Source organism: Raphanus sativus, chromosome 5 (genome assembly GCF_000801105.2).
Source record: "Raphanus sativus cultivar WK10039 chromosome 5, ASM80110v3, whole genome shotgun sequence".
In the NCBI taxonomy this organism is placed as follows: domain Eukaryota; kingdom Viridiplantae; phylum Streptophyta; class Magnoliopsida; order Brassicales; family Brassicaceae; genus Raphanus; species Raphanus sativus.
Genome location: NC_079515.1, coordinates 23,315,465 through 23,339,037, shown reverse-complemented (window position 1 = coordinate 23,339,037; position 23,573 = coordinate 23,315,465). Strand labels below are relative to the sequence as shown.

Here is a 23,573-nt window from a genome sequence, read left to right as displayed (position 1 = left end):
CCCAAAAAGCGAAACAAAAATAAAGAATGAAAATTGTACGTTTTGGTCACCAGAGGATTCAAGGCATCACATAACGATTGTTTCATTCATTTTCAGACAATTGCAGTTCAAACTTTTGTTATGGATTCTACCTCCCAGCATTTTCTGCCCTACCATTTTTTAATTTGGATATAAATCATCTAGTCCCTGTAACTTAGATAAATGTTATTCTTCTTTAAAAAGATGTTTTTTCCTAGAGACAATAAGCATATTAAAGTTATGGTTTCTCCGAGGAACGATATGCATATCAATAGTTAATAATGTGCTATGATGCACTTTTGAGTATATTAATTTAGTCTAGAACCTATGGTCTCATCCTGTTTTTGTTTTACCATATACATAAGCATGAGGACAAACTTAAACAAAAAAAAAAGTATGATCACAATTTTAAGCTAATTAACCGTAAAACCATCTTTGCTTCGCCGGATTATTCAATTTTCATCCCAAAAATAGTTTATGTGGTGTGTGTACACAAAAGGACAAGCAAGAAAGCTTTTAAAGCAAAATCTTTACAATGCTTTATATAAAAGATGAGCCTAAATAATAAATAAATTACTATGCAAAAGAGAAAAAAGTTTAAATGATTACCAGACAAAAAGAGTTATCAAATCTTTGTCATTTGAAAAGAATCTAACAGTCTAAACTAAAAATGACACTACCTTCACTGGTACCAAATTGAAATATATATAACAATCTCTGTTTACGAAATTGAATATCCAAACTATTAAAAAATAAAAATTTGATAGAATTTTTGTGTATGAGATTTGAGTAAGCTGTGAATATCACAAATACGAACATATACAACGATTTGAAAATAATACTTGATTTTAAATTCTTTATAGGTGATTATATCCCTGTGTCTTGAGCAAATGTATATCAATATGCAAGATCGAGTATCAATTGTCTAATACAAGACTATATAGATATTGATATATATATTTCTAATGAAATGCGCATGAGAAACTTTAAATTTTAGAATTCCAAAAAATATATTGGATTTGTTTACCAATTGAACTCTGTACATTATATTCAAGTTGTACATATAATGAAGAATTTTAGGTATTTTTTTGAAAAAAAATGTTAAGTATTTCTTAATATTATATTCAAGTTGTACATTTAATGAAGATGACAACACACTTATACTACTATAAACTACAAAGCTAGCTAGCTTTATACAAACCAAATTTTTTTTTTTAAAAGGACAAGCCAAAGTTTCTTTTTGTCCAAATTTTGCTTCTGGTGTTTTCTTAAATGTTGTCTTATGTGAAATCATGTTGCTTCTAACCTGAAATCAAGATTTGGAGCCTACGGTTTGTTGTTGAGTTGGAAATAAAAGCATACACAATAATAATTAGTGTATTTCATGATCAATTACTTAAAATTTCATATATACCTTTTGAAACATAAATATTCAGCTTAAGGTAAGCGCTCAATACATTTGATGAGACACATCCAAACAAATCATGAAATTGTGAAACTCGTAAATACAAAGTAGATATCATCGGAATATTTTTCTATAATATTATTTGAATACTCACTTTCCTATGTTTATTGCTCTCATGTTAAAGGTCAATTATAAATGTTAACCTTAATCAACTAAAAACTATATATATATTATCATTATTTCTAAAATTATTATTATTTATTTTTGCTTAATTTTATAATCAATTTATATTTTTCTATTATTTTACTTTTTATTTTTATTTTACAAACAAAATAAAGAATAAAAGAAAGTATCTATAAATGTATCGGTTACATCTATGACAAATTTTAATGTTATTATTCATTATATTTTTCAAAGATAAAAAATATCTATACATTTTAATATATATATATATATATAACATAATTTATATTCTTAAAATATTTAGAGTGCAACAATTTTGATCAAAATATTGAAAATGAAATAAAATTCTTTTAAATAGCATAAATCAGATATCTAATATCACATTTTAAAAAAATAGGATAACCGATCATTATTAAATAGGATAACCGATCATTTAATATTAATTTTAAAAAAAAAAATATTTATTTTACGACTAACTTAAAAGCACTTGACCCAAATCAAATATAACCAAGTGTATGGAATCAATTTCTTAGTTTTTGTTAAAACCTAATTGATTTGTGTACTTCTAAAATTTAACAGAAATAATTTTATAAATCTAAGAAGATAAACTAATTAACAATATTAATCTTATTTTAGCCTCAGTAATAACACAAACAGTTGTGATTCAACTCAAAAGAATCTATGAGTCCATTATATCCTAAATATAGATAACCAATCCAATCAAAATTTCATACTTAGTAATATTCTAAACAATCTCTTGTTTATGTATCTAGTATCCTACATATAAAATGAAAAATAGAAAACTTAGAACGAAATAAGAAAATATTATGACTTTAGTTTTTTTTTGACACCTATATTATGATTTAGTTATTTTATAAATATGTATATTTTTGCATAACATTTTTGTAAAATTAAATGTCATATTCATTTATTTAAAAGCGTAAGAATCTTCACTTCAGATTTCTTAATATTTTCTCTTACTCAGTGTATATTAAATTATAAAAATTATTTTTCAAATCTAAAACCAGAAAGTCAAAATAAATGTAGTAAAATGAAATCGGTTTTAGCATACTTAGTATAAGAGGTAGTTGTGATTAATTAAAATAAATATCTGCAACTCAATATATATAAAAATATTGAATAACTAATTCGATCATGATTCTTATATTCAAAACCCAAAGTTAACTAAGACAGATATATATTATTACTTAACATTGGTTTTTACTTAAGTTTATGTATATAAAATACAAACGACTCAAAACTAATAAAAATGAAACTATTTATTAATTTTGTTTTATGATTTATTTTTAAAATTATATATATATGCACGAACTAAAAAGATTATCGCTTATGTTCACTTGTAAATTCGAACCGACAACACTTATCCCTTTATATTCCAAAATAGCATATAATAAATTAGTAATATATACTCAAACCAAATGTAACTAACATAGTTAATAGATAATTAAGGTCTTGTTAATTAATAAGTTAAAAGAATATGGATATTTTTTTTTTTTTAAACTAATAATTAGATGCACTGAAAAAATAAAATGATAAAACAAATTTTTAACTTTACGACTACATCTAATCCGAAACGGAGTAAGCATTCTCTCTTAGTCAATAAGATGTATTAAGAAAACATATGGAGTTTTTAATACAATTTATTCTCAAAGAAAGATGAAACACTCTTGAATTCTCTTGACCGTACCTACCTGTTCCAACTCCTGGAATATATCTTTTTTCATAAAATTCTCAAACAAAGATGAAACACTCTAACATAACAAGAGGGTTCTCGAACGACTCGGTAGATGTAGATACGTCATTCCTTCCAGCCGCACCGCAACTCGGCCACCGCTGATGATCCGACCCATTCTTATTCGGATCAGGTCTCACCCGACCCGGAGACAGATTTGCTCCACCATTGTCCGTACTAATACTATAATGATCCCGAGTGGGACCCATCACGACTGACCTTTTCATCGCCGGCGACCTGGACCTCCTCCTCCCGGATCTTTCATTCGGGTCTCTCTGACCCGTACCCGAAGTCACCAGCCTCACCGAGCCAGCTTCTTCTCCTTCTCCTCCTTCTGTGTTTCTCTTACGTGGCGACATATCGGTTCTCCGGGTCGGGTAGTTATGAACCATGACCCGGTTCCTAGATTTCGCCGGAGATCTCTGTCTCACGCCATGCAGCTTCCTCTGTTTCGCTTCTTCCTCATTGCACTCGTTCACTATACAAAGCAGACTCTCGCTCAAACTGCAAATTTCCGAAACTTTCGATCCTTTCTCCGGTTCAACCAAACCGTTCTCGGTTAAACCAGGGCCCGGATCTAACTTGACGGCTCCGGGTTTCTTCTCCTTGTCTTCCGGAATCTTGTTCGACGTCGTGTCGTCAGTTACCAATGTGGTTTCGGACAAGACTTCTTTGACTACTGTCTCTTCCTCATTGACGGATGGAGGCGGTGCTGTGTTCTTTCCGGAGATGGGATCATCTTTCTGGTCGGTGGTGAGGGAGCTGACGCAACAACCCATAAGAGAGGACAGTGTGAGGTGTAGTCTTGTTTTGGTGTTTAATCAGTGAAGTGAGAGTTTTGGGTATTTATTGGCTATGCTTAATTAGCCTAACTTTCACCAAAAGATTTTTATATAAAAATGATACAGATATTTTTTATAACCATTTTTGCTTTAACCTGTAAATCCTGGAGAAAAAAGTTAGCAACTCCTAAAGAAATCACAGGCATACGCCGACACCTTTTTACGATTCGTTTTAAATTTCACGTTTTATAATTGATAACCAATTTTGTCTTTACACGTGGCACGTGCTATAGTAAAGCATGCAGTAGTCGACCGAAAAAAGAAGATGCAGATTTTAAGACGGTAATCTTTTGGCTCTTTTCTTTTTTTGGTAAAAATGTTAAGTAATCTTTTGGCTTTTTTTTTTTGGAAATTAGGACGTATAACCATGAAAAAAATCATAATTCATTATCTACCCATTTAACCTAACGTTTCTATACACGGTGTTAGTTTTGCATAATAATCCTGTTTTGTCCCTTCAAGCAACCGGGAAAACCTGAAGAAAAAAAACACAATTATTATTTATAAAAAATAAATCGTGGCCTAACTGCGTTCACATCTTCCCTTTTATTTCCATTGACAATAACGTAGAAAGTGCTTAGCTCCAGCACAGATTTCCTTCACAACTTCACTTCCACCGTATTCAAAGCGTTTATTTGAGTTCTTCTCCATTATTTGCAAGGGTATATTCTTCTCCGCATCTGAAATTGTCAGCAAGCGGACGGCGTTGAAATCGCAGCATCGCGTAATGACTCCCACGTGCTTTTTCCACTTCACATTGACGATTCTTTCCAAATCTCTTCAACTATGGTAAGTTCCTAGGGAGTTTTCTTTTGATTCTGTTCATCTGGTGTTCTTAGTCTCTATTAAATTTGAATTGTGATTTTTATCGGAGATACACAAAGTACAGAATATAGTAATATAGCTTGTTGTATGGAATAACATCTGCAAAAACATAGGTTTGTCTTCGTGTGGACATAACATAAGATTTCTATGGACTATTCTATATGAAATGGAATATAATAAACTATCTTGTCAAATTATTCTATTTGAAACAGATTAACAACTATTTTAATCTCCGTTGGATCGAGCTGCTCATAAGGACTTGGCGATGTTGGCTTCGTCACAGTCTGGTCAAGTATTGCAGATGTGGGACCATACCTTCTCCACCACCCATATTTCTATTATCTTGTCTATATTTCCCAAAGTCTATTCCATATGTTTGAGGATGAATGTAATTACATGACTCCGTAATTCCAGAAAAGGAGTTTAATTTGTGAAAACTTTAATTTACAAAAGATGAGGGTTTATATTTTTCTAACTTTGGGTTTAGTATTTATTGTCAGGTGTTTTATTACCAATCCCCTATTGGCTAGCTATTTTATGTGAATCAATGATGGTTGTACTATACAAATAGGAACCAGTAATAATGAATTATCATTTCCCCATTCAAACGTTTACAACGCACAAGAGTTTAATTTCTGAAAGATTTTTGTTGCAATGGATGAGAGTTTATATTCTCCCAATTTGGGTTTAGTGTTCACTGTCATGTTTTCGCTTACCAATCCCCTCCAATTAGTTTTCTATGTTATATACATCAATGCTTGATGTATTATGCAAATAATAGCAAATAACATAGTATGAAATATGGAATAGACACCTCATGTAATAGCTTGTTGGGTTAAGGTTTGGAGGTGGGTAAGGGTTGAAGTTTGCTACACAAATGTATTAATTCATGTAAGTAGTCTCTATTCCATTTTAGATAGTATAGAATAATAGTTAAAAATTTATATATTATTTTTTTGATTTTTTAGAAATCATATTGCAACTTTAATTAGATTTAACAATTGGATTTGGGTTTAGGGATTCAAGTTTAGGTTTATTATTTAGATGTGGGGATTGGGTTTAAAGTTTATTAAATAGAATATAAGATATATTGGAAGGATTTAGCATAGTAACATCGATGCATATTGAATGTGTATGAGGTAAATAAGAATTTGACGTAGCTGATTTTATATGAGGTGAAAATAATGGTGTTTCATTCCTATATGTCATGCACTCTCTTTCTTTCACCGGAAACTTGCTAATGCAAAGGATATAACCGGATAAAATATGAGACAAAAGTCAGTTACTTAATAACATCAAAATCAAAGCTACTTTTTTAATTTCCATTGAAAATTTGGTTACTGAGCAAATTCACCCTTTTTTTTTACTTAATCTTTTGGCTCTTGCTGGCGTAGTTGAAACTTAACAATAATAACTTTCAGTTTCAAACAAAAAGAAAATTAAATAAACTGAACGTTTAATTATTTATAATAAATATCCTCTGTTGACCTCAAAAAACAAAAGAATGAAACAGTTTTACTATTTATGTTTGTATTCTTAAGAGCATCAGCATTGATCGGTTTCTCACACACATCTCTTGTGAATTATGATTATTAAGTTTGACAAAAAAAAGAATTATGATTATTATACTATTATTTTAAAGTAATATATTAAATAGGTACCAGACAAAAAAAATATATATTAAATAGGTAAATTTTTAAACCCAAAACAAAATTGTCTGAATGAGGGCATGCCAAGTTGCATTGGCGTTTATTACTGTTGTTGAAGAATCTCTGCATAAAGGGACGTACCTCATATAATTATCTCTTTCTGCTACTGTTTGGTTTTTTATTCCTTTTTGTAGGTAGAGACTCATGTGGAAAAGAACCAATGCGGGTGCTTAAAGGATGAGTGAGAGCATGTACAGTCATACAATTTTGAGAAAAATAATTAAACAAAATATTATATCTTATATAATTTAGTTATTTATATAAATTTAATATTCAAAAAGAAAAGAAAAGGAAAGTAATTTAAAATAACACAGATTTTAGAAGTATTTCATGAATATGTTATAAATCATCAATTGAGATACTCTTCTTTATTTTTCTTTTTTAATCATTTTTCATTTGTTTTTATTTTCATGGATGAAAAAATCTAGGAGAAGGAGGTGCTCTGATAGATGTGGAGCGCTAGCTTTAACAGTAACGACTCTAAGCTTCACACACTTCATTCCTCTCGTTCTCTCAGTTGATGAGTGTGAGAACCCATAAAGTTGAGGTATAAACCACAGTTTCACCAATGTTTTTAATCATCGATTTGATCTATGTTCTTTATTTGTTGTGAACTTTGTTACAGCCTGTAAAAGGGCAAGCATTACTTACAAGTAGTAAGACCAAACAAGATGTTAAACCTTCCTTGGTTTCTCCACCATCATCGATCAATATCATGGAGTCTAGATCTCCTTTCATTAGCCCAAAACCATCAAGACGTGTTGCTTCGTCGTCTGAAGATATACAAAATGCTCACAGAGAAACAACAAACATCTCAAGTTCGAGCTGCGGTACAAGCAAATGGACAGGACATTTCATTTTTATGCACGAGCTTCGAAGGAAGATTATCACATTTAGGGGCATCATTGAACTTCCTCCTCTCACCGGTTATCTTTCCATAACCAATGTAAGTTAAACGTTTTGATAATATTTTATCAAGAAAAACTGATCATGATACGTAGATATTTTGTTGCATCTTCTTACATGTTTTGTTCCTACTGGTAGATGGTGATGCGTACCATGAAAGATCTCCACAAGCTTTTTCCTGAGATCGTCGAGACCTCGTGTCTCTTGGATATAGGACGTGATACGGATAAGGTTTTTCATGCAGACTTTCATCTCATGCCTAAGTTAACCAACTTATGATTTATTATTTTGTTTTTTTTTCTCTAATCAAAACTGCTCTTGCAACAGTTGCTTGACCAATTTTACAACATTTTGAAATCATTTGGAGATTCATGGATCGATGACCACAAATGGATCATCAATTCCAAGTACATAAACAATAGCAGTCCTAGGAAGAATCTGCCCGATGGACTTGGTAAGCATTCCAAAAAGTTCTATAATTATTATGCTACTCTATTTTTCTTGAACAACGTTTTCATTAAACCAGAAGTTATGCAGGTGAGGAGTGTAGTAGAGAAGTAACTTCTTCGCTAAGGCGTCGGCTAACACATTGCCGGATCGAAAAATGTAAGAAAACGAGATAGATAAGAGTCATGTTAACGTTGTAGGATCTTATTGAGTTTATTTGATTTGGTTTCTCTTGCAGTGGGAAAAGTTTTAGCTGCATTAGATGGACTCATTACTGGGAGGAACGAGATGCTCAACATGACTGAGATCAACAATGAGGACAAGAAGCCAAAGTTTACTACTCCTCCTCAGAGTAAGCGAGCCTTATTACCATCAAAACCAGTCATGAAGCAACACATCACACCAAGAACGGTGCTGCATCCACCGAGAGACATTGAAATATCTGTTTCAAATCTTCCAAGACATGTGAGAATGCAGGCGCTTGTAATACTGAGTCCTATCAATGTGAAGCGACTCACTATCCAACAAACTGTGTGTAAGAAAGAAGCTCAGAAAAATGATGGTGATGATGAGAGTGAGAAGCAGAAGAGAGAAACAGAGAGGGTTCAGAAAGCAAAAGAAGCAATTCCTAAGGATAAAGATAGTTTTAAGAGTCAGACTGATGATGATAAAAGCTACTCAAAATGTTCAGAAAAATCTGAAAGGGTTCTGGAACCTTTGGCCCCAACTCCTCCACATCCAGAGAGTGCTGCACTACCGTTGCCACAGCCACTTCCAATGACTGCTGCATTACCAACTCCAAGTCCACTTCCAGTGATTGCTGCCAAAGGACCAGCTCTGCTGCCTCCACCTCCAGGGGTTTCAGCACTACTGCCACCACAGCCACTTCCAATGGCTCCAGGAAAAAGACCAGGGGCTCCTCCACCACCGCCGCCACTTCGCTTGGGAGCCAAGAAAGCAACTGGTAAACTGAAGAGATCAACCAAATTAGGGGAACTCTACAGATTCCTCAAGGCGAAAATTGAAGGGAAGGATCCAAAACCAAGATCACGTGGAGTGAGAGGAGGAAGCAAAGGCGTTGGTGGAAAGCAAGGAATGGCTGATGCTCTTGCTGAGATAACAAAGAAGTAAAACCACATAACATGTTTATAAACAACAGAACCACACAACAAGGGGTAAAAAAAGCTGATACTTAGCTTTGTGTTTTATGGCAACACAGGTCACCTTACTTTCAGCAAATAGAAGCAGATGTGCAAATATATATGAAAGCAATCAATGAGCTTAAAACAGAGATCTCCAGCTTCCAGGGTAAGGACATGACTGAGCTTCAGAGATTCCACTTGTATATAGAATCAGTGCTTGAGAAACTAACAGATGAAACAAAGGTCAGTGGTACCAACAACAAATGTGATCAAGATGTTACCTTATGATTTTTTTGATCAAATGAAAGATGTTTGAGCTTAGGTTCTAGCGAGATGTGAAGGGTTCCCGGAGGATAAACTTGATGCTATAAGAACGGCTTCAGCATTGCACTCAAAGCTGCAGGATATGATGAAAGAGCTCAATAACTGGAAGATCGAGTCTCCTGCAAACCTACTCTTTGACAAGACTGAACGTTACTTTGCAAAGGCAAGTCATCTTACTATAGCGTGTTCCCCTTATTTTTCACCATACTTATTTGAAGAGTAATGATAAAAAAAAACAGATCAGAGGAGAGATTGAAACTCTAGACCAGATCAAAATAGAAGAGGAAAAGAAGTTCAAGAGACATAACATCCCTTTCGACTTCAGTATCCTTACTCGGATCAAGGAAACAATGGTTAACATCTCATCAGGTTGCATTGAACTTGCGTTAAAGGTAAGGACTAACTCCAAGTTATAAAAACCTTTAACCTCATAAACGAAATCTCTTGGTTTTAAAACTCACAGGAAAAAAGAGAAGCAAATATTACATCACATAGTTCAGAATCACGCAAGGCAAAGCCGAGCATGATCAAGAATAAGACTGTAGGATTTGCTAAAACGTTGTGGAGAGCATTTCATTTTGCATACAGAGTTTACATATTTGCTGGTGGACATGATGACCGAGCTGATAAGCTTACCAGAGAGTTGGGTAGTGAAATTGAATTAGTCCTCAAAAACCGATGACTAAAGGCCTCACCTCTCCTCTTAATATGCTTCACCTGAAAATATAGATTCAAAATTTCATCTCTAATGTACTGTGAAATGTCATCACGTAATGACATTTATTTACATCATCATATAATCATTTCAGAATGTAATAATAACAATTTGTAAGAAAAATGTCGTAAACCAAACTTGTATATATGATTTAAGAGGTATCAAGTAAACTACAAAAGAATGGAGTATCTAAGTAAAAGACAGCTGAGACAGACAACGTGATTAAACTCTAAAAAGGAAAGATCTAACATACTACTTGTAACCTTCTATTATACATCAACATGATCACACTATGAATCACAGTATATGGATCTCCAGAGTCAGTGATCACCCCAAGCGTTTCAAGTTTTGTGGAATTTTTCTAAGTCATCAGCATATGTATTGGTTCTCCCATTTATTTGTGTAATTGTAATGCTCAAGTTACAAATGGTAATGGTCAATTTATTTTCATATATATATATATATATATATATATATATATATTCCTATTATATTTCCTTATCGTGTCTAGAAAAAGAAAGAATAATGATTTATATGAAAAAAGAATCTATGTAACTATGGGGTCATTCAGTAGGCAAGACCTGATTCTCTTTATTCAATAGGCAAAAGACCTGATTCGCTTTTGACGTAAAGTTATCTGTTATTTTTTATTATCAAGTAAGTAATCTAATGATCCAATTCAAGACAAACCGACAATTATAAAATCTACTAACCACAAAGACAATAATTAATTCATTTCTTCTTCCTGTTCTTCTTTTCAATATAAACAAAAATCTTCAGTGAAAGAAGAAACAAATAGAAAAGAGAAATTGAAAACTTTCCCTAAAAAGACCCATAACTCAACATGTAAACCCTGCACAAGATGATGCCTATGCGATGCCCCAATGACGGTAATCTCTTAAAATCCACAAACTCCTCCTCATCAAAATGCACTGCATGTTACGAAGAAGATGACAAAAAACAAGGCCGCAAATGTGATCATTGCAATTTTAGTTTCCACGAGGAATGCATGAACCTCAACCTTCCTTCTCATCATAAACACACTCTCAAGCTCGCAAATTATTACCAATGCCATCTATGTCACGACGATGAGCCCAAAGTGTTGTATCGATGTTCACAATGTGATTTTAATATATGTATCCCGTGTGCGAGAAAGCCTCTGATCATCAACCAAGCTAAGGCGCACAAGCATGAACTCCAACAAATACCGATTAAGCTTTCCTTCACCTGTGATGCATGTGGATTTTTCAGTTCAGACTACCCATGTATTTGTCATCAATGTTGTTTCATAACCCATAGAAAATGCATCTTCTTACCACGTGTTATATATATCAACCGGCACGACCACCGCGTCTCTCATGTTTCCTCTCTGGGACCTGGGAACTGGATTTGTGGTATATGCCATGAGCCTGTTCAAGGAGGGTATGTAGCATATTCTTGCTTAATTTGCTCTTATGTTGTTCATTCAAAGTGTGCAACAGATCGTTATATTTGGGATGGGAGAGAACTCGAAGGGAAACCCGAAGAAGAAGAAGAAGGTAAGCCATTTGAAGTGATAGATCAAAACCTAATCAAACATTTTAGCCATGAACACAATCTGGAGGCTTCACTAGGACTCCAAGAAGATAAACACTGCTATGCATGCACCATTTCTTTTAATTCTGAAAGGTGTTACAGATGTACACAATGTGATTTTATGCTTCACGTTGCATGCGCTAATCTCCCTCTACGAAAAAGGCACCTGATCAGCAGACGCCAACTTAATTTGCATGTCAACTATTCGTCTGCTAAATTCACCTATTTTTCGTGTGACGCTTGCGAACGTTATTGCACTGGTTTCAAATATGCTAATTATATATTCGGCTTCCAGATTGATGTTCGTTGTGCGTCAATTACTGATGCATTTAAACATGAAAGCCATCCACATTGGTTGTTCCCATTTAAATCTTATGAGTCACGCAGGAAATGTACAGTTTGTGACTCGGTACATGAGGTGCATCTACGTTGCATTATTAATCATGGTGCTTGTGGAGGCTTCACTTTATGCTTCAAATGCGCTACTCTACCCACACAGCTGGTAAGACACAAATATGATGACCATCCTCTCTCCTTAGGCTATGGTGAGGGAAATGCGAATTCAACCTATTGTTGCGGTGTATGCGAAGAGGAAGGATTCCCCGAGAGAGGGTTTTACTGGTGTCGTGATTGTAACTCCACTCTTCATACTAAATGCGTATTTACAAATCTATTACACCCAAGACCTGGATACACTTTAAAGATACGTGACAAAGGAACATTTGAATTGCTTCCCAACAACAGTCTGTCTCGGCCAACTTGCTATGAATGTAAAAACCATTGTATCGGTGATTTGGTTCTGAAAAGTCAGGTAAATAAAAGTGTATTCATGTGCTCTTCTTGTGTCTTTCCTGAAAAATAATCGCATGCGATTCATAAAACTCTTGTAACTTTTATTTATAAACGGAATTGTTTTTTCTTCTAAAACAATAATCTCTAAGCAAACGTCCTAATCTTTTTCTTCCTCGAAGCAAAGCTACGTGGTCCGATTTCTATAGGCATTTTCTTTGTTCTGTAGAAAAAAACAAAGACAATAGTTGACAGTTAGAAGTGAACTTCAAAATCAAACCAAAACAAAATGTAGCTGTACATTTCTGGGAGCTCCTAATCAGATTCTTTGGCATCACAATGAGAAGCTGTGAACCAAAATAAGATGCAAAATCTGATTGAAGTTTCATTAGGAGATGAAAGTAGAAAAAAAGAAAGAGAAATGAATTTCTTGGCTTTTTCAAGCCCATGTAAAATAATAGTATGATATTTATCCATTTTGAATCCAAATGAAAGCTTCATATAAACTATTTTTGGACCTCTTCTCAAAAATCTTATATTAATTAGAACTAGGCTTTACTTATAATATTAGATATTGTTTGTCTAAATTTCTAATGCAGGATTCAACCTCATGCGAAACTTGACACCTAATTGCAGTGCAGAACCAGAATTGAAGCTAATGAAACATGTGCTTCAGGTTACATTGAACTTGCGTTAAAGGTGAGGACTAACTGCAAGATATAAAACCTTAAAACTTACAACATACAACAGATGAAAACCATATCAAACAGAATCTCTTGGTTCAAAACTCACAGGGAAAAAGAGAACCACAGATTTGCATCCTGCGCCAACTGCAGAATCACGCAAGGCAAAGTCGAGCATGATCAAGAATAAGACTGTAGTATGGGCTAAAACGTTGTGGAGAGTATTTCATTTTGCATATAGAGTTTATACATTTGCTGGTGGACACGATGACCGAGCTGATAAGCTTACCAGAGAGTTGGGTAGGGAGATTGAATTAGTCCTCAGAAACCAATGACTAAAGGCCTCACCACGGCACTCCTCTTAGTTTGTTTCACCTGAAAACGTCAAGAAAGTTTCAGTATTTTTAGAAGACACTTCAAGAGAATAAGTGTTCAGATATTACCCCATGAGATCAATTGTTTTTTGCCAACTTTGTTTACATCTGCAAACAAATATAGATTTCAAATTTCATAACTCGAATGTGCTGTGAAAATCATCACATAATCTGACATTTATAATTTTATATATACATCACCAAAATGTAGATATTCATATAATCAATTCAGGATGCAATATAACAACCTGTAAAGAACAATGTAGTAAAGCAAAGTTGTATATATGATTTAAGGGTATCAAGAAAACTACAAAAGAATTGAGTAAGTAAAAGTCAGCTGAGACAAACAACGTGATTAAACTCTAAAAGTAAAGATCTAACATACTACTTGTAACCTTATATTATACATCAACATGATCACTATGTTACACAGTATACGATCTCCAGAGTCAGTGATCACCGCAAATCATTTCGAATGTTTCTTTTGTAGCTGTACAGAGAAGAAGGCGAATGAAAGAACTAATCTGCCCTTTTCTATTCGTTTTTTACGGTAATTTGCAGGATTCAATCACTTCCATCACTGCTTTATGTGTCTCCGGAGGGATCATGTTTAGAGTCGTGTGAAATGCCTAAACAAAACAAAGAACATAGCTATATATTAAAGGATCTCGAGATTCCTCTCGCCTGGAAGGAGCAGACATAATATGTTAAAGAGGCACATACCAAAAATCTCTCCAAGACCGGTACAAGAATTGCGAGATTGCGTTTTGGGAGATAGTCTTTGATAGAGTTGCGTATACTTGTACTGCTAGTAAAACCCAAAAACATGTTTATTTTCTTGAAAGTGTAGATATACTATTAACATATAATACGATTGGAAAGGAAAAAGACCTTTCAGTTGAAAGAAAGGCGAGTAATAGAGCAGAGTATGCCTCCACAATCATCTTCTCCGCTTCCTTTTCACTTTCTAAAACAGCTTCTTCGTCATCCTGAACACCCAAAGAAAAAGAAGCAGGTTTACTTTTTCTGGGGATCTCAGAGTAGGAGCAAGAAATAGTTAGATGCTGCTACTCACTAGGGTGAAAGTAGTTGTTTCTTCTTTGGTGTCTGCAGATCCTTGATTGGTGAGAAAGATTGAACATAATAAAGGAATCATCTCCTGTTCACTCTCTTGCAACCCTTCTGGTTTTGTTATTGCAAAACTCGCTGAAGCAAGCCGTGATCTAAAAACAAACAGAGTAACTAGTTCAGTTTCTATTGACTCAACCACATGATGGTATTAAATTCTTACTGCAAGAAGTTTTGTACCTGTTCACGCCGTCTTTCTCAACCAAATTTACCAGCAAACCTAAGATGGCAACAAGAAAATCTAACTCCTGATCTGTAAGATGTTTGTCTTTCTTCTGATGTGAAGGTTCAGTTTCTTCCATCTCACTGAAAAGAGGAGATTCGGTGAACGGAAAATGTCTCGCAATTAATTCAGCCATGCTTTCCAGCCCTCTGCACCCACCAACTTGCCGACAACCGACAGCGTTATCATTTGTTAAGTTCATCAAAACCTGCAAGTGAATATTTTATGAACTAAATTGATGCTATTCCAGCTACTGACCAGCAAAGAGACGTTACAAGACTAAGGAAATTACCTTAACGGCTGTCAGAAGGCAATCAGATAAAAGACAGAGACATTCTTCATCAATGTCATTTGTAGAGGAAGATACTTGCAGAGACATACTGCAGTCTCTGTCACTTGACTCTTCCTGGGAATTCACCCTATGGTTTGATGATTCCTCTTGGCTCGAGAGAGGTTGATACAAACGTTCATCTTTACTTTGTTTGTGACACCCTTTCTTCTTTTGAGCTCTGGATTTCTTTTGCTTTGTAGATACTAGTGCCCACTTGGAAGGTTCAGAATCCTCTAAATCAAACGCAAAAGGATCTTCGTTTTCCTCTGGGATTGAAAATTTTTCATTTCTTTTACAACTTGGTTCTCCAACTTGACTAGTCCTTGGAGTACTTCTGGCAATGTCACCACCCAATGACGCCAATCTGCCTGCAAACGAACCAGAGACGGTGGAACCGACTCTTGTCGTTGACGTAGCGGGATCATTTCCTGAAACACTTGACTGAGATCCCGACAATGACGGCGGTGATGAATCTAAATCAATTATGGTATGGCCTCTCTGGGATAGACTCCCATTCCTCGTGGAGACAGAGCCAACGGTTGAACATGTATCTGAACTGATTGTCACGACCTCAACGTTAACTGCAAAAGAGGAGTGGCTTAACATATAAAAATACAGAGATAAGAAGGGGATAGAGATTCAATTGTAACTGTAAGAATAAATACCTCTACGATCGGCTCCCAAGATACCACCATTTGAACAGTGAGGATTTTCATTGTTCTTGTGAGGACTTGAACACCCTCCACGTAGGTGAAGACCTAACCATCAGTTCAACGAGTTATCAGGATTAAAGATGATAGAACAAGAAGAAGCCATGGTGTGCTCAAAAGAAAACAAGGTATCAACTGCGAACCTGAAAGCATCTTAATGACACTTAACGTGAGCTCTGTGAAAGACACTCGGGATTTATGAGAACCCAAACATTTCTTAAATCCGAGCAAATGGTTCTGACAAACAAAATTAGCGTCACAATTAATATTATCTCAGATACTTAGTTGTAGATACTACAACTTGAGAACAGCTGATTAACGTCAGGGTCTCCAGAACTTTGTTATAAATATAGCAACCAATATAAATAAGAAATACCTGGTTGTCTATGCTGAGGAATGTAGCATTCTCCATGATTTTCAGACATTTCAAAAGCAGCATTAAACTCTGCTTGTGCTGGTTATCTTTCTTATCTTGGAAGGAGAGTGCGTCGTATTCCATCCAGCGCTGCATATAGAATCTGTATTAGATTCTCTCGCTGAATTTAATATATGCAATTGCAAACTTTCCACAAGAAGACAATAAAACGCAGGTTATAACAGTAGCAAATTTAAGATGTTTTATACAAGTTATCAACGTCCTAGGCAGTTAGAGACCAAAGTTTGTATTTTATTATGGTGCAGATGAAAAGAACAAACAGACTCACACCTCCATTACAGTGTGGCAGTCCATAATAACCTCGATGACTGCATCAAGTCCTCCTAGTTCTCGCAGTTTCTCCTTGAAATTCCCTCCGGTCTTTTTCACAGAACCAGAAGTATCTGGGTGGGGAAACAAAAAAATGATTAACGATGGACAAAGGATCACAATCTTATCACACTAGAATCTAAGAATCTAGCTAAGCAAATGGAGAGAATATTATCTATCTTTATCAATTTTAAGATGATAACTGAAATAATTAGCTAGTCATCACCTTACAACAAAAGAGACCAAAAAAAACATACCATCAAAAGAAATTTTGGACAAGCACGCCCTCTCCATAGTCAACAAAGCTACCCATTTCGTACTTAGTTCAGGTCTCTTTGTTTCGGTTTTATAGTTATCATCAACAGATCTGATCTCCTTGCAATTAACAAGAAGTTCCTGAACTCTTGAAAGTATAACACTGGCGCTTGGATCATTCATTTTCACTGCATCCCGTGCTGGATCAACATCCTTAAGTAATGATAAGAGCTTAAATCCAATATTCGGCGGCTTCCCTTGGGTGCTAGTAACAGTCACAGGTTTCAACAACTTTATCAGAAACTTAATGCACTTGGGTGACTCCATAAAATGCTCGTCTTGACCCTGGAACCATGAAATGAATTGGCAGAATTATATATATATATAAAAAAGGTGAAATCGTAACCAAAGTGAATCAAAGATGAAACAGCATCTGCTAGTCACTTACATCAGCAGTTAGCACAAAGAAAAGGGTTGCTGCGGCAAGATTGCTTGGTATATCATCAAGGGTAAGATTCAATATCGCATCAATTATGGATTGGGAGATCCTGAAACCACGAAATTAGGGTAAATTTTGTCTGGTGAGATTTCATAAAACTCGAATCCATCTATGAATTCAAATCAACTCAACTAATGAATTAACTGATGAGACAAATACAAAACTTCCAGTCCTTGAAACCAAAACCTTACTTGGAGTGCATCATGATACAAACCCTTTCTTATAATACACCATTCCAATTCACTAAAACCTAGAAGAAAATGCTAATAGTTCTCTACACTTTCATGCCTTAATCAAATCCAATCCTAATCGTGCCCTAATCCAGAAGACATCAAGCAAAGCCTTTTCGTAAAACCCACATGCCAATTCGCAAAATTTGTGACAAATTGCACTAAACCAAGCCCTAAGAGTAACGGAGAAACTGAAGAATCTACGAAACTAGGGCAGGCTCAAAAGCGTTATACCCCTGAGCTCTCAACGAGCGGCGCTGGTGCTGAGAAGCGCAAATCGCGAGCAAAGACGACAAGCTGCCCCTCCTGATCCTCACCTGCTGCCCTTTCCTCAACCCATCAAGCGCGAAGTTAACCTCGTCCTCGTGCTCCATCAGCTCCCCGAACTCCTGCGCTTCGAGCAACGTCGAAGTAACCGCGAAGGCCTCGCGGTTCCTCGCTCTTTTCTCCCTCCGTTCGTGCTGTGGATAATCCTCTCGGTAAGTGGACGACGACTCTTGACTGAAGAAAGGAACGAGTGGGTAGTCAAAGGGTTCGATGTCCGGAGAGGAAGAGGAGGAGAGATACTCCGTCTGCGAAACGGCGTCGCTTAGGGAGTTTGATGGGGTTCTCGGCGGGATCCCCGGTTTGCGGCGGCCGTACGTTCTCTCCATCATCGCCGAGATCGTTGAATTTTGCAAAATCGGGGGAGATTTCAGGTGAGGAGTCGAGAGAAGGGTATTTTGGGAATAAAAAGAATAAGTAATAGAGCTCGCTCGTGAGTAGAGTAACAGCAAAAGCAAGCGATGGCCGTTGTTTCCATGCTTTTATAATCAAGTCGCATATAATACAATTGTTGTTGATTTTCGTAAACATATAACTTGCTTTTCTCTAGATTTTAATATTAATTTTAGAGTAATTTTCATTTGAATGTTTTCTTTTGTCAACTCCACTTTTTTGTATATACAGTATGTTATAAAATGGACAAATAAAAAGCAAATTGTGATGGTTGCTGATGCCAGAGGACCACCTAGTGAGCAGAAGGTGCATCGATTAAGGACCAGCGCCAATTGTGGTGCATAGGCTGCAAGTTGCCTCAAACACACCTTTGGACTTACACTACCTAAAAAGCAACTAAGCATTCGTGTCTCTAGTTTGAATAAAATAGATTTCGAATAGGAACTATGATGTGCTGTTAATAAATTTCTAATGTAATATGTTTACACAATGTGATCTTTGCATTCAAAATATTTACAAAAACAAAATCCAAAACTCCACACATGAGTCTCCTTATTCTCTAAACTTTATCTAAGCATGTCTCCGGAATGTATTTGTAGCCCACTAAGCGCAGGCGATATAGTGAAACCGTTCCCATCGATCCGGTACGAAGGATGCGCGAGCGGGACTGGTCGGTCAGGAATGGGAGGAACTTCGATGTCTCCTTCAAGCATCCTCAACGCATCTAATATCGTCGGCCTTAACGCAACCAAAACATGAGCGCATAAGATCCCAACCTGCAAGAACCTCTCCATGATCCCTTTCGGATTCGACATCCCCGAAGGCTCCTCTCTCAACAAAGACGGCGCAAGCGCTTCCTCTGTTTTCCCTGCCTTCACCAACGACCAAGCCCAATCCGTTATCAAAAACGTGTTTGGTGAACCGGAAGTAGATAAATCGAGAGCTTTCCTTCCGCACATTATCTCCAACACAACAACCCCGAAGCTATACACATCGCTTTTCTCGGTTAGCTGACCGTACAACGCGTACTCTGGAGCCAAGTAACCGTGCGTACCGGCTACTCTAGTAGTGAGATGAGACTCCCCTTCTCTGCTCTGTTTAGCTAAACCGAAATCCGCAACCCTCGCTCTCATCTCGACGTCTAACAATATGTTTGTACCTTTAATGTCACGGTGGTATATAGCCGGTTTGACGCCGTAATGCAAGTAAGCCAACCCTTTAGCTACGTCGAGAATGATACTCTTTCTCTGCGGCCAGGTTAACGGCGTCTTGGGAGCGAACAAGTGATCGTCAAGATTCCCGTTAGGCATGTAATCATAAACAAGATACCTCTGACTCTCGCTCTCGTCATCAACCATACTACAACCTCTAAGTGGGACCAGGTTCCTGTGTTTCAAATTGCTAATGATCTCAACCTCGTTGCGGAACTCCGCATCACCTTGGAACTCGGATTCTATCACCTTCTTAACCGCGATAACCGAACCATCCGGTAGAACGCCTTTGTAGACGAAACCGAACCCGCCTCGACCGATGAAATTCTTCTGGGAGAAGCTGTTGGTAGCCTTCTCGAGTTCTTCGATTTTGAACCAGATCGAACCGGTGTTCGGTCTCCATTTCGGTCTAGACTCTTGTTCCTCCCAACCAATTTCTCCTCTCTTAACCGCTCTACCGAACCGGAGATACAAACCGGTAATTGCCAAAACCGCGAGGCCAGCTCCGGTTAAGCCTAAAACAAGCGCCACGACCGTGTGTTTTTTCTTCTTCGAGCTCAACGGAGATCTCAAGCTCAAGGAGAAGAGGCAAGACAGAGCGTCATCGCCCTCAGGTCCGTTCTTGTTAACGATGCCAGCAGCGTAGAGAACGGCGAAATGGTAACAGTACACACCGTGAGAGGTGTTACCGTCCAGAGTGATCAGCTGCGTCTGAACGCGAAAGCCAGCCGCGACGCAAGCGTCGCAGCGGGTGAGATCGGTCAGGCCGGTGGCGCAGGCGGAGTCGAGCGCCGTGGTGGAGCCGAGGCGGGAGACCCAGTCCTTGGTGGTCTGGATTCCCGCGCAGGTCTCGTTGTTGATGACGAACTGGTTCGGATCGAAGCAGACGGAGGTGAGGTTGGGAGGGAGGGAGAGGGACTCGAGCTTCTTCTCGAGGTCGTCGAGGCAGGAGACGGAGGTGGCGAGGTTTGGGAGACGGAAGTTTGATGTTTGTTTGAGACGGTGAGCCATGGGGATTCCGACGAGAGTGAGAACTGATTGGCAGCAGCTGTTTTTTCTCTCGACTGATCTGTCGTAGCTTTGACAGTCCGTGGTGTTCCATGGGATTCTCGTGACGTGGCTGAAGTCTAGAGGGCAAGTAGGAGACGGTGACGGAGATGGAGCGGAGGCTGAGAGATTGGCGATGGCGAAGAGGAGGGGGAGAAGGAAAGGGAGGTTCGATTTCGCCATGTTCTTGATGGCTATGGAGAAACAGAGGTTTGTGAGTGATTGATTTGGACATTGAAAGTGGGAGATAGAGAACAAAAAGTTGGATTTGTTTGGTCTTTGGTCAAAGAGGCTGCTTTGATCTATTTGACTTTTGGAAGCAACGTGGAAACTCAGAGAGCTTGTCCCCACCTCCAACTGCCAACACTGTCTGACGATGAAGATAATTATATTGTACTCCCTCCGTTTCATATTACATGTCGTTCTAACCTTATGCACACAGATTAAGAAAACATTTAATTTTATATATTTTCCAAAATAAAAACACTATTACCAATACACCTAACCATGTTTCAACCAATAAAAAATAGAAAAGAGAATATTATCAATAAATTTTGCATTAAAAACCGAAAACGACACTTATTTTGAAATAAAAAATTTCTTCTAGAACGACATATAATTTGAAACAGAGGGAGTATATTTTTTATTATGACCACGTTTCATTGCTGCTGTCTGAAAACAACGTAACATGGGAGAATAAAAGAATAATAATACAACGATTAATAATTTTTGTTAAATCTCCATCTTCGTTATCAGATGCTCTTGTTGTTAAATCTCAAGTGGCAGATACTAAAAAGGTAAGTTTTGCCTAATACTAAAAAATATTAAAAACGAGGAGATTTGAAAATATATTTTAGTGAATTTTCCTAAAGAGTTGAGTGAAGAACAAACGATCATTGGCCTATGAGGTTCTGAAGATTGTTCTTGAGCATAAAGGTTGGCGGGTTACGTGCCATACACGTCATGTCTTTTTCTCTATTCTTCCTTGTATATAAGTTTCACGAGTTGAGAGCTTGAGGCTTTGCAAGTTGTGATATGTTGACACTTTATGCTTATTTTTACAAATTATTATTTTGTTTGTTTCTTAGAGTGGACTGTTCTACTATATGATTCTTGATGTAAATAATACTTTTAGTTTATTCTCATTCTTGTGAAGCTTAAAGGCTTTGGTTGGCATTTCTTTGTGGCTAACAACTTATGTTTTGTTGAACAGAAGTACATTATCTTTCTTCATTGCTCCATTGATTTCAATAGTGGATTACAAAAACTACATCCTGCTATATATAATCTTATATACAAACGAATATCAATTGACCGCATAGCGCAGTGGATTAGCGCGTCTGACTTCGGATCAGAAGGTCGTGGGTTCGACTCCCACTGTGGTCGGATTTTTAAAATATTTTTTTATATTTCGCTTTTGGAGTTTTCTAGCAAATTTTTGAAACTGCATAACCTGTAATCCTTCACTTGCCAGATGCTCGCCACTGATTAGCTCAGTGATTTCTAAAGGAAAGCTAGTCCCTTCTTAGTTGAGCTTTTTGAGTGATAGACTCTGTGTTGTGGCTTTGGTCTCAATATCCTTAAGTACTCACTACTACTAAAGCTGTAGTGTTGCTTCATCTCAAGGTAGCGTATTTATTACTTATTACAACCGCGCGTAAAAGACATTCATGAAAAAACTCTACATAACCTTTTATTTCCACCTCAAAGAACTGTCACATAAGTTTCAGCATTTTGAGTCTTCCTTCATGCTCAGCATCAAGCTTCGGGGGAGTGTAACATCCATGAAGATCCTCTACAACGTACTCCTTCGTGAGCTCTCGCTTTGTGAGAATATGGTAATGCCTCTCAGCCTCTGCCATATCCTCTGAATGGCCATAGTCGCAGCAAGAAACCCATACGCTAAACCAAGAATAGCGAAGATGACAACAAAGACAACAACAAGAGCAAAACAAGCTTCCACTGATGCAGGGAAACAATCCAAGATCACCCATCCGTAACAGCAGTTCTGACACCCAGCCATCCTCGGGTCAGTACCGTTGAGAGACGAGCAGTGTAGAACGAGACCAAGAAACCAGTCAGCACAAAGAAAGTCACAACCCCTATATGATGATTCATGAAGCGTGTTAGGTTCTAATGATGGACAAGAAAGGAGATTATTAAAGATTGAGGATTCACCGATGCAATAGTAGAAGGGGATGGGACGTTTGGACAGTATACGATCCCAATCATCGTTGAAAGAGTTGCGAAACTCTGCACAGCGAAGAAGACCAAAAGCACATCCCTAGCAACAAAGAGTCTGAACTTATTTTTCCTCCGCCAAGAGTTGTTATCTTCAAAGACTCAACACGGAGATGAAACTGAGCTTTGCAGGTAGTGCAGTGAGAGAAAGCAAACCCTTCCTTGACCGAACGCCAAGATCGAGACACGAACGATACACGGCGATATCAATTCGTCTCCTAGGAAATCGCTGTCGTTCTCTAGACAGATACGACAACAAGAGGAGATAAAGAAGCAGAACCACCGCTCTCCAAATCATCTTCAGCGTTTATCTCATGATCGGAACTCTCTGCCTCTGCCGAGGAAGAAGAAGAAGAAGAAGATGATAGAGTGTTTCCTAATAAGGGAGCGGAATCACTGAGGTTCTGAGAATCTGGTGGCTGCAATTGTACTTCACCTTGCATCAGAGTCTCCGATGTCTGAATTTGTAGTCTGTCGGAAAAAAAAAGATTGTGCATGTAAGAAGATTTGGAGAGTGGAGGAGAGAGAGAGAGACAAAATGTAAAA

At 37.0% G+C, this 23,573-nt stretch overlaps 5 protein-coding genes, 1 non-coding gene and 1 pseudogene across 8 annotated transcripts; 3 read left to right on the top strand and 4 right to left on the bottom strand.

Annotated features, from left to right (window-relative positions):
• Window positions 1–3,212: 3,212 nt before the first annotated feature.
• On the bottom strand, window positions 3,213–4,386 carry LOC108833373 (uncharacterized). Its single transcript, XM_018606797.2, has one exon. It carries the CDS (start codon window positions 4,136–4,138, stop codon window positions 3,359–3,361), a length of 780 nt encoding a protein of 259 aa, XP_018462299.2. The 5' UTR covers window positions 4,139–4,386; the 3' UTR covers window positions 3,213–3,358.
• A 2,766-nt stretch (window positions 4,387–7,152) lies between these two features.
• LOC108833374 (uncharacterized protein At4g04980) lies at window positions 7,153–10,236 on the top strand. 2 transcript variants are annotated; one of them, XM_057010320.1, is made up of 10 exons: window positions 7,153–7,282; window positions 7,361–7,681; window positions 7,780–7,871; window positions 7,962–8,095; window positions 8,179–8,247; window positions 8,327–9,215; window positions 9,308–9,473; window positions 9,553–9,717; window positions 9,794–9,946; window positions 10,018–10,236. In XM_057010320.1, exons 1-10 carry the CDS (start codon window positions 7,256–7,258, stop codon window positions 10,234–10,236), a joined length of 2,235 nt encoding a protein of 744 aa, XP_056866300.1. In that variant the 5' UTR covers window positions 7,153–7,255. The 2 variants fall into 2 exon arrangements, with proteins under 2 accessions (XP_056866300.1, XP_056866301.1); XM_057010321.1 differs by having other exon boundaries at window positions 7,780–7,872; window positions 7,969–8,095; window positions 9,553–9,752; window positions 9,793–9,946.
• Window positions 10,237–11,023: 787 nt separating this feature from the next.
• LOC108833375 (uncharacterized) lies at window positions 11,024–12,789 on the top strand. Its single transcript, XM_018606800.2, has one exon. It carries the CDS (start codon window positions 11,132–11,134, stop codon window positions 12,704–12,706), a length of 1,575 nt encoding a protein of 524 aa, XP_018462302.2. The 5' UTR covers window positions 11,024–11,131; the 3' UTR covers window positions 12,707–12,789.
• Window positions 12,790–13,953: 1,164 nt separating this feature from the next.
• LOC108856229 (wings apart-like protein 1) lies at window positions 13,954–18,592 on the bottom strand. Of its 2 annotated transcripts, none has more exons than XM_018629994.2 (13): window positions 18,046–18,592; window positions 17,531–17,630; window positions 17,085–17,427; window positions 16,789–16,901; window positions 16,459–16,587; window positions 16,226–16,319; window positions 16,038–16,130; window positions 15,334–15,953; window positions 14,999–15,249; window positions 14,766–14,913; window positions 14,582–14,679; window positions 14,414–14,498; window positions 13,954–14,319 (listed from the first exon to the last, which is right to left on the bottom strand). In XM_018629994.2, the coding sequence occupies exons 1-13, from the start codon at window positions 18,465–18,467 to the stop codon at window positions 14,236–14,238; spliced, it is 2,580 nt and encodes an 859-aa protein (XP_018485496.1). In that variant the 5' UTR covers window positions 18,468–18,592; the 3' UTR covers window positions 13,954–14,235. The 2 variants fall into 2 exon arrangements, with proteins under 2 accessions (XP_018485496.1, XP_018485497.1); XM_018629995.2 differs by having other exon boundaries at window positions 14,414–14,495; window positions 18,046–18,591.
• Window positions 18,593–18,966: 374 nt separating this feature from the next.
• LOC108856747 (probable receptor-like protein kinase At1g11050) lies at window positions 18,967–21,051 on the bottom strand. Its single transcript, XM_018630624.2, has one exon. It carries the CDS (start codon window positions 20,967–20,969, stop codon window positions 19,095–19,097), a length of 1,875 nt encoding a protein of 624 aa, XP_018486126.1. The 5' UTR covers window positions 20,970–21,051; the 3' UTR covers window positions 18,967–19,094.
• Window positions 21,052–22,098: 1,047 nt separating this feature from the next.
• Window positions 22,099–22,172, top strand: TRNAR-UCG (transfer RNA arginine (anticodon UCG)). The gene has a single exon. It is a non-coding gene; the product is annotated as a tRNA-Arg (tRNA).
• Window positions 22,173–22,378: 206 nt separating this feature from the next.
• On the bottom strand, window positions 22,379–23,536 carry LOC108860078 (uncharacterized; annotated as a pseudogene).
• Window positions 23,537–23,573: the final 37 nt, after the last annotated feature.

Coding starts and splice junctions, on each gene's coding strand:
- LOC108833374 (XM_057010321.1), top strand. CDS start 7,256: ATGAGTGTGAGAACCCATAAAGTTGAG. Junction 7,283..7,360: donor TGAGAACCCATAAAGTTGAG/GTATAAACCACA, acceptor ACTTTGTTACAG/CCTGTAAAAGGGCAAGCATT. Junction 7,873..7,968: donor TAGGACGTGATACGGATAAG/GTTTTTCATGCA, acceptor CTCTTGCAACAG/TTGCTTGACCAATTTTACAA.
- LOC108833373 (XM_018606797.2), bottom strand. CDS start 4,138: ATGGGTTGTTGCGTCAGCTCCCTCACCACCGACCAGAAAGATGATCCC.
- LOC108856229 (XM_018629994.2), bottom strand. CDS start 18,467: ATGATGGAGAGAACGTACGGCCGCCGCAAACCGGGGATCCCGCCGAGA. Junction 16,131..16,225: donor TGTCATTAAGATGCTTTCAG/GTTCGCAGTTGA, acceptor ACTGATGGTTAG/GTCTTCACCTACGTGGAGGG. Junction 14,499..14,581: donor GCCTTTCTTTCAACTGAAAG/GTCTTTTTCCTT, acceptor GGGTTTTACTAG/CAGTACAAGTATACGCAACT.
- LOC108856747 (XM_018630624.2), bottom strand. CDS start 20,969: ATGGCGAAATCGAACCTCCCTTTCCTTCTCCCCCTCCTCTTCGCCATC.
- LOC108833375 (XM_018606800.2), top strand. CDS start 11,132: ATGATGCCTATGCGATGCCCCAATGACGGTAATCTCTTAAAATCCACA.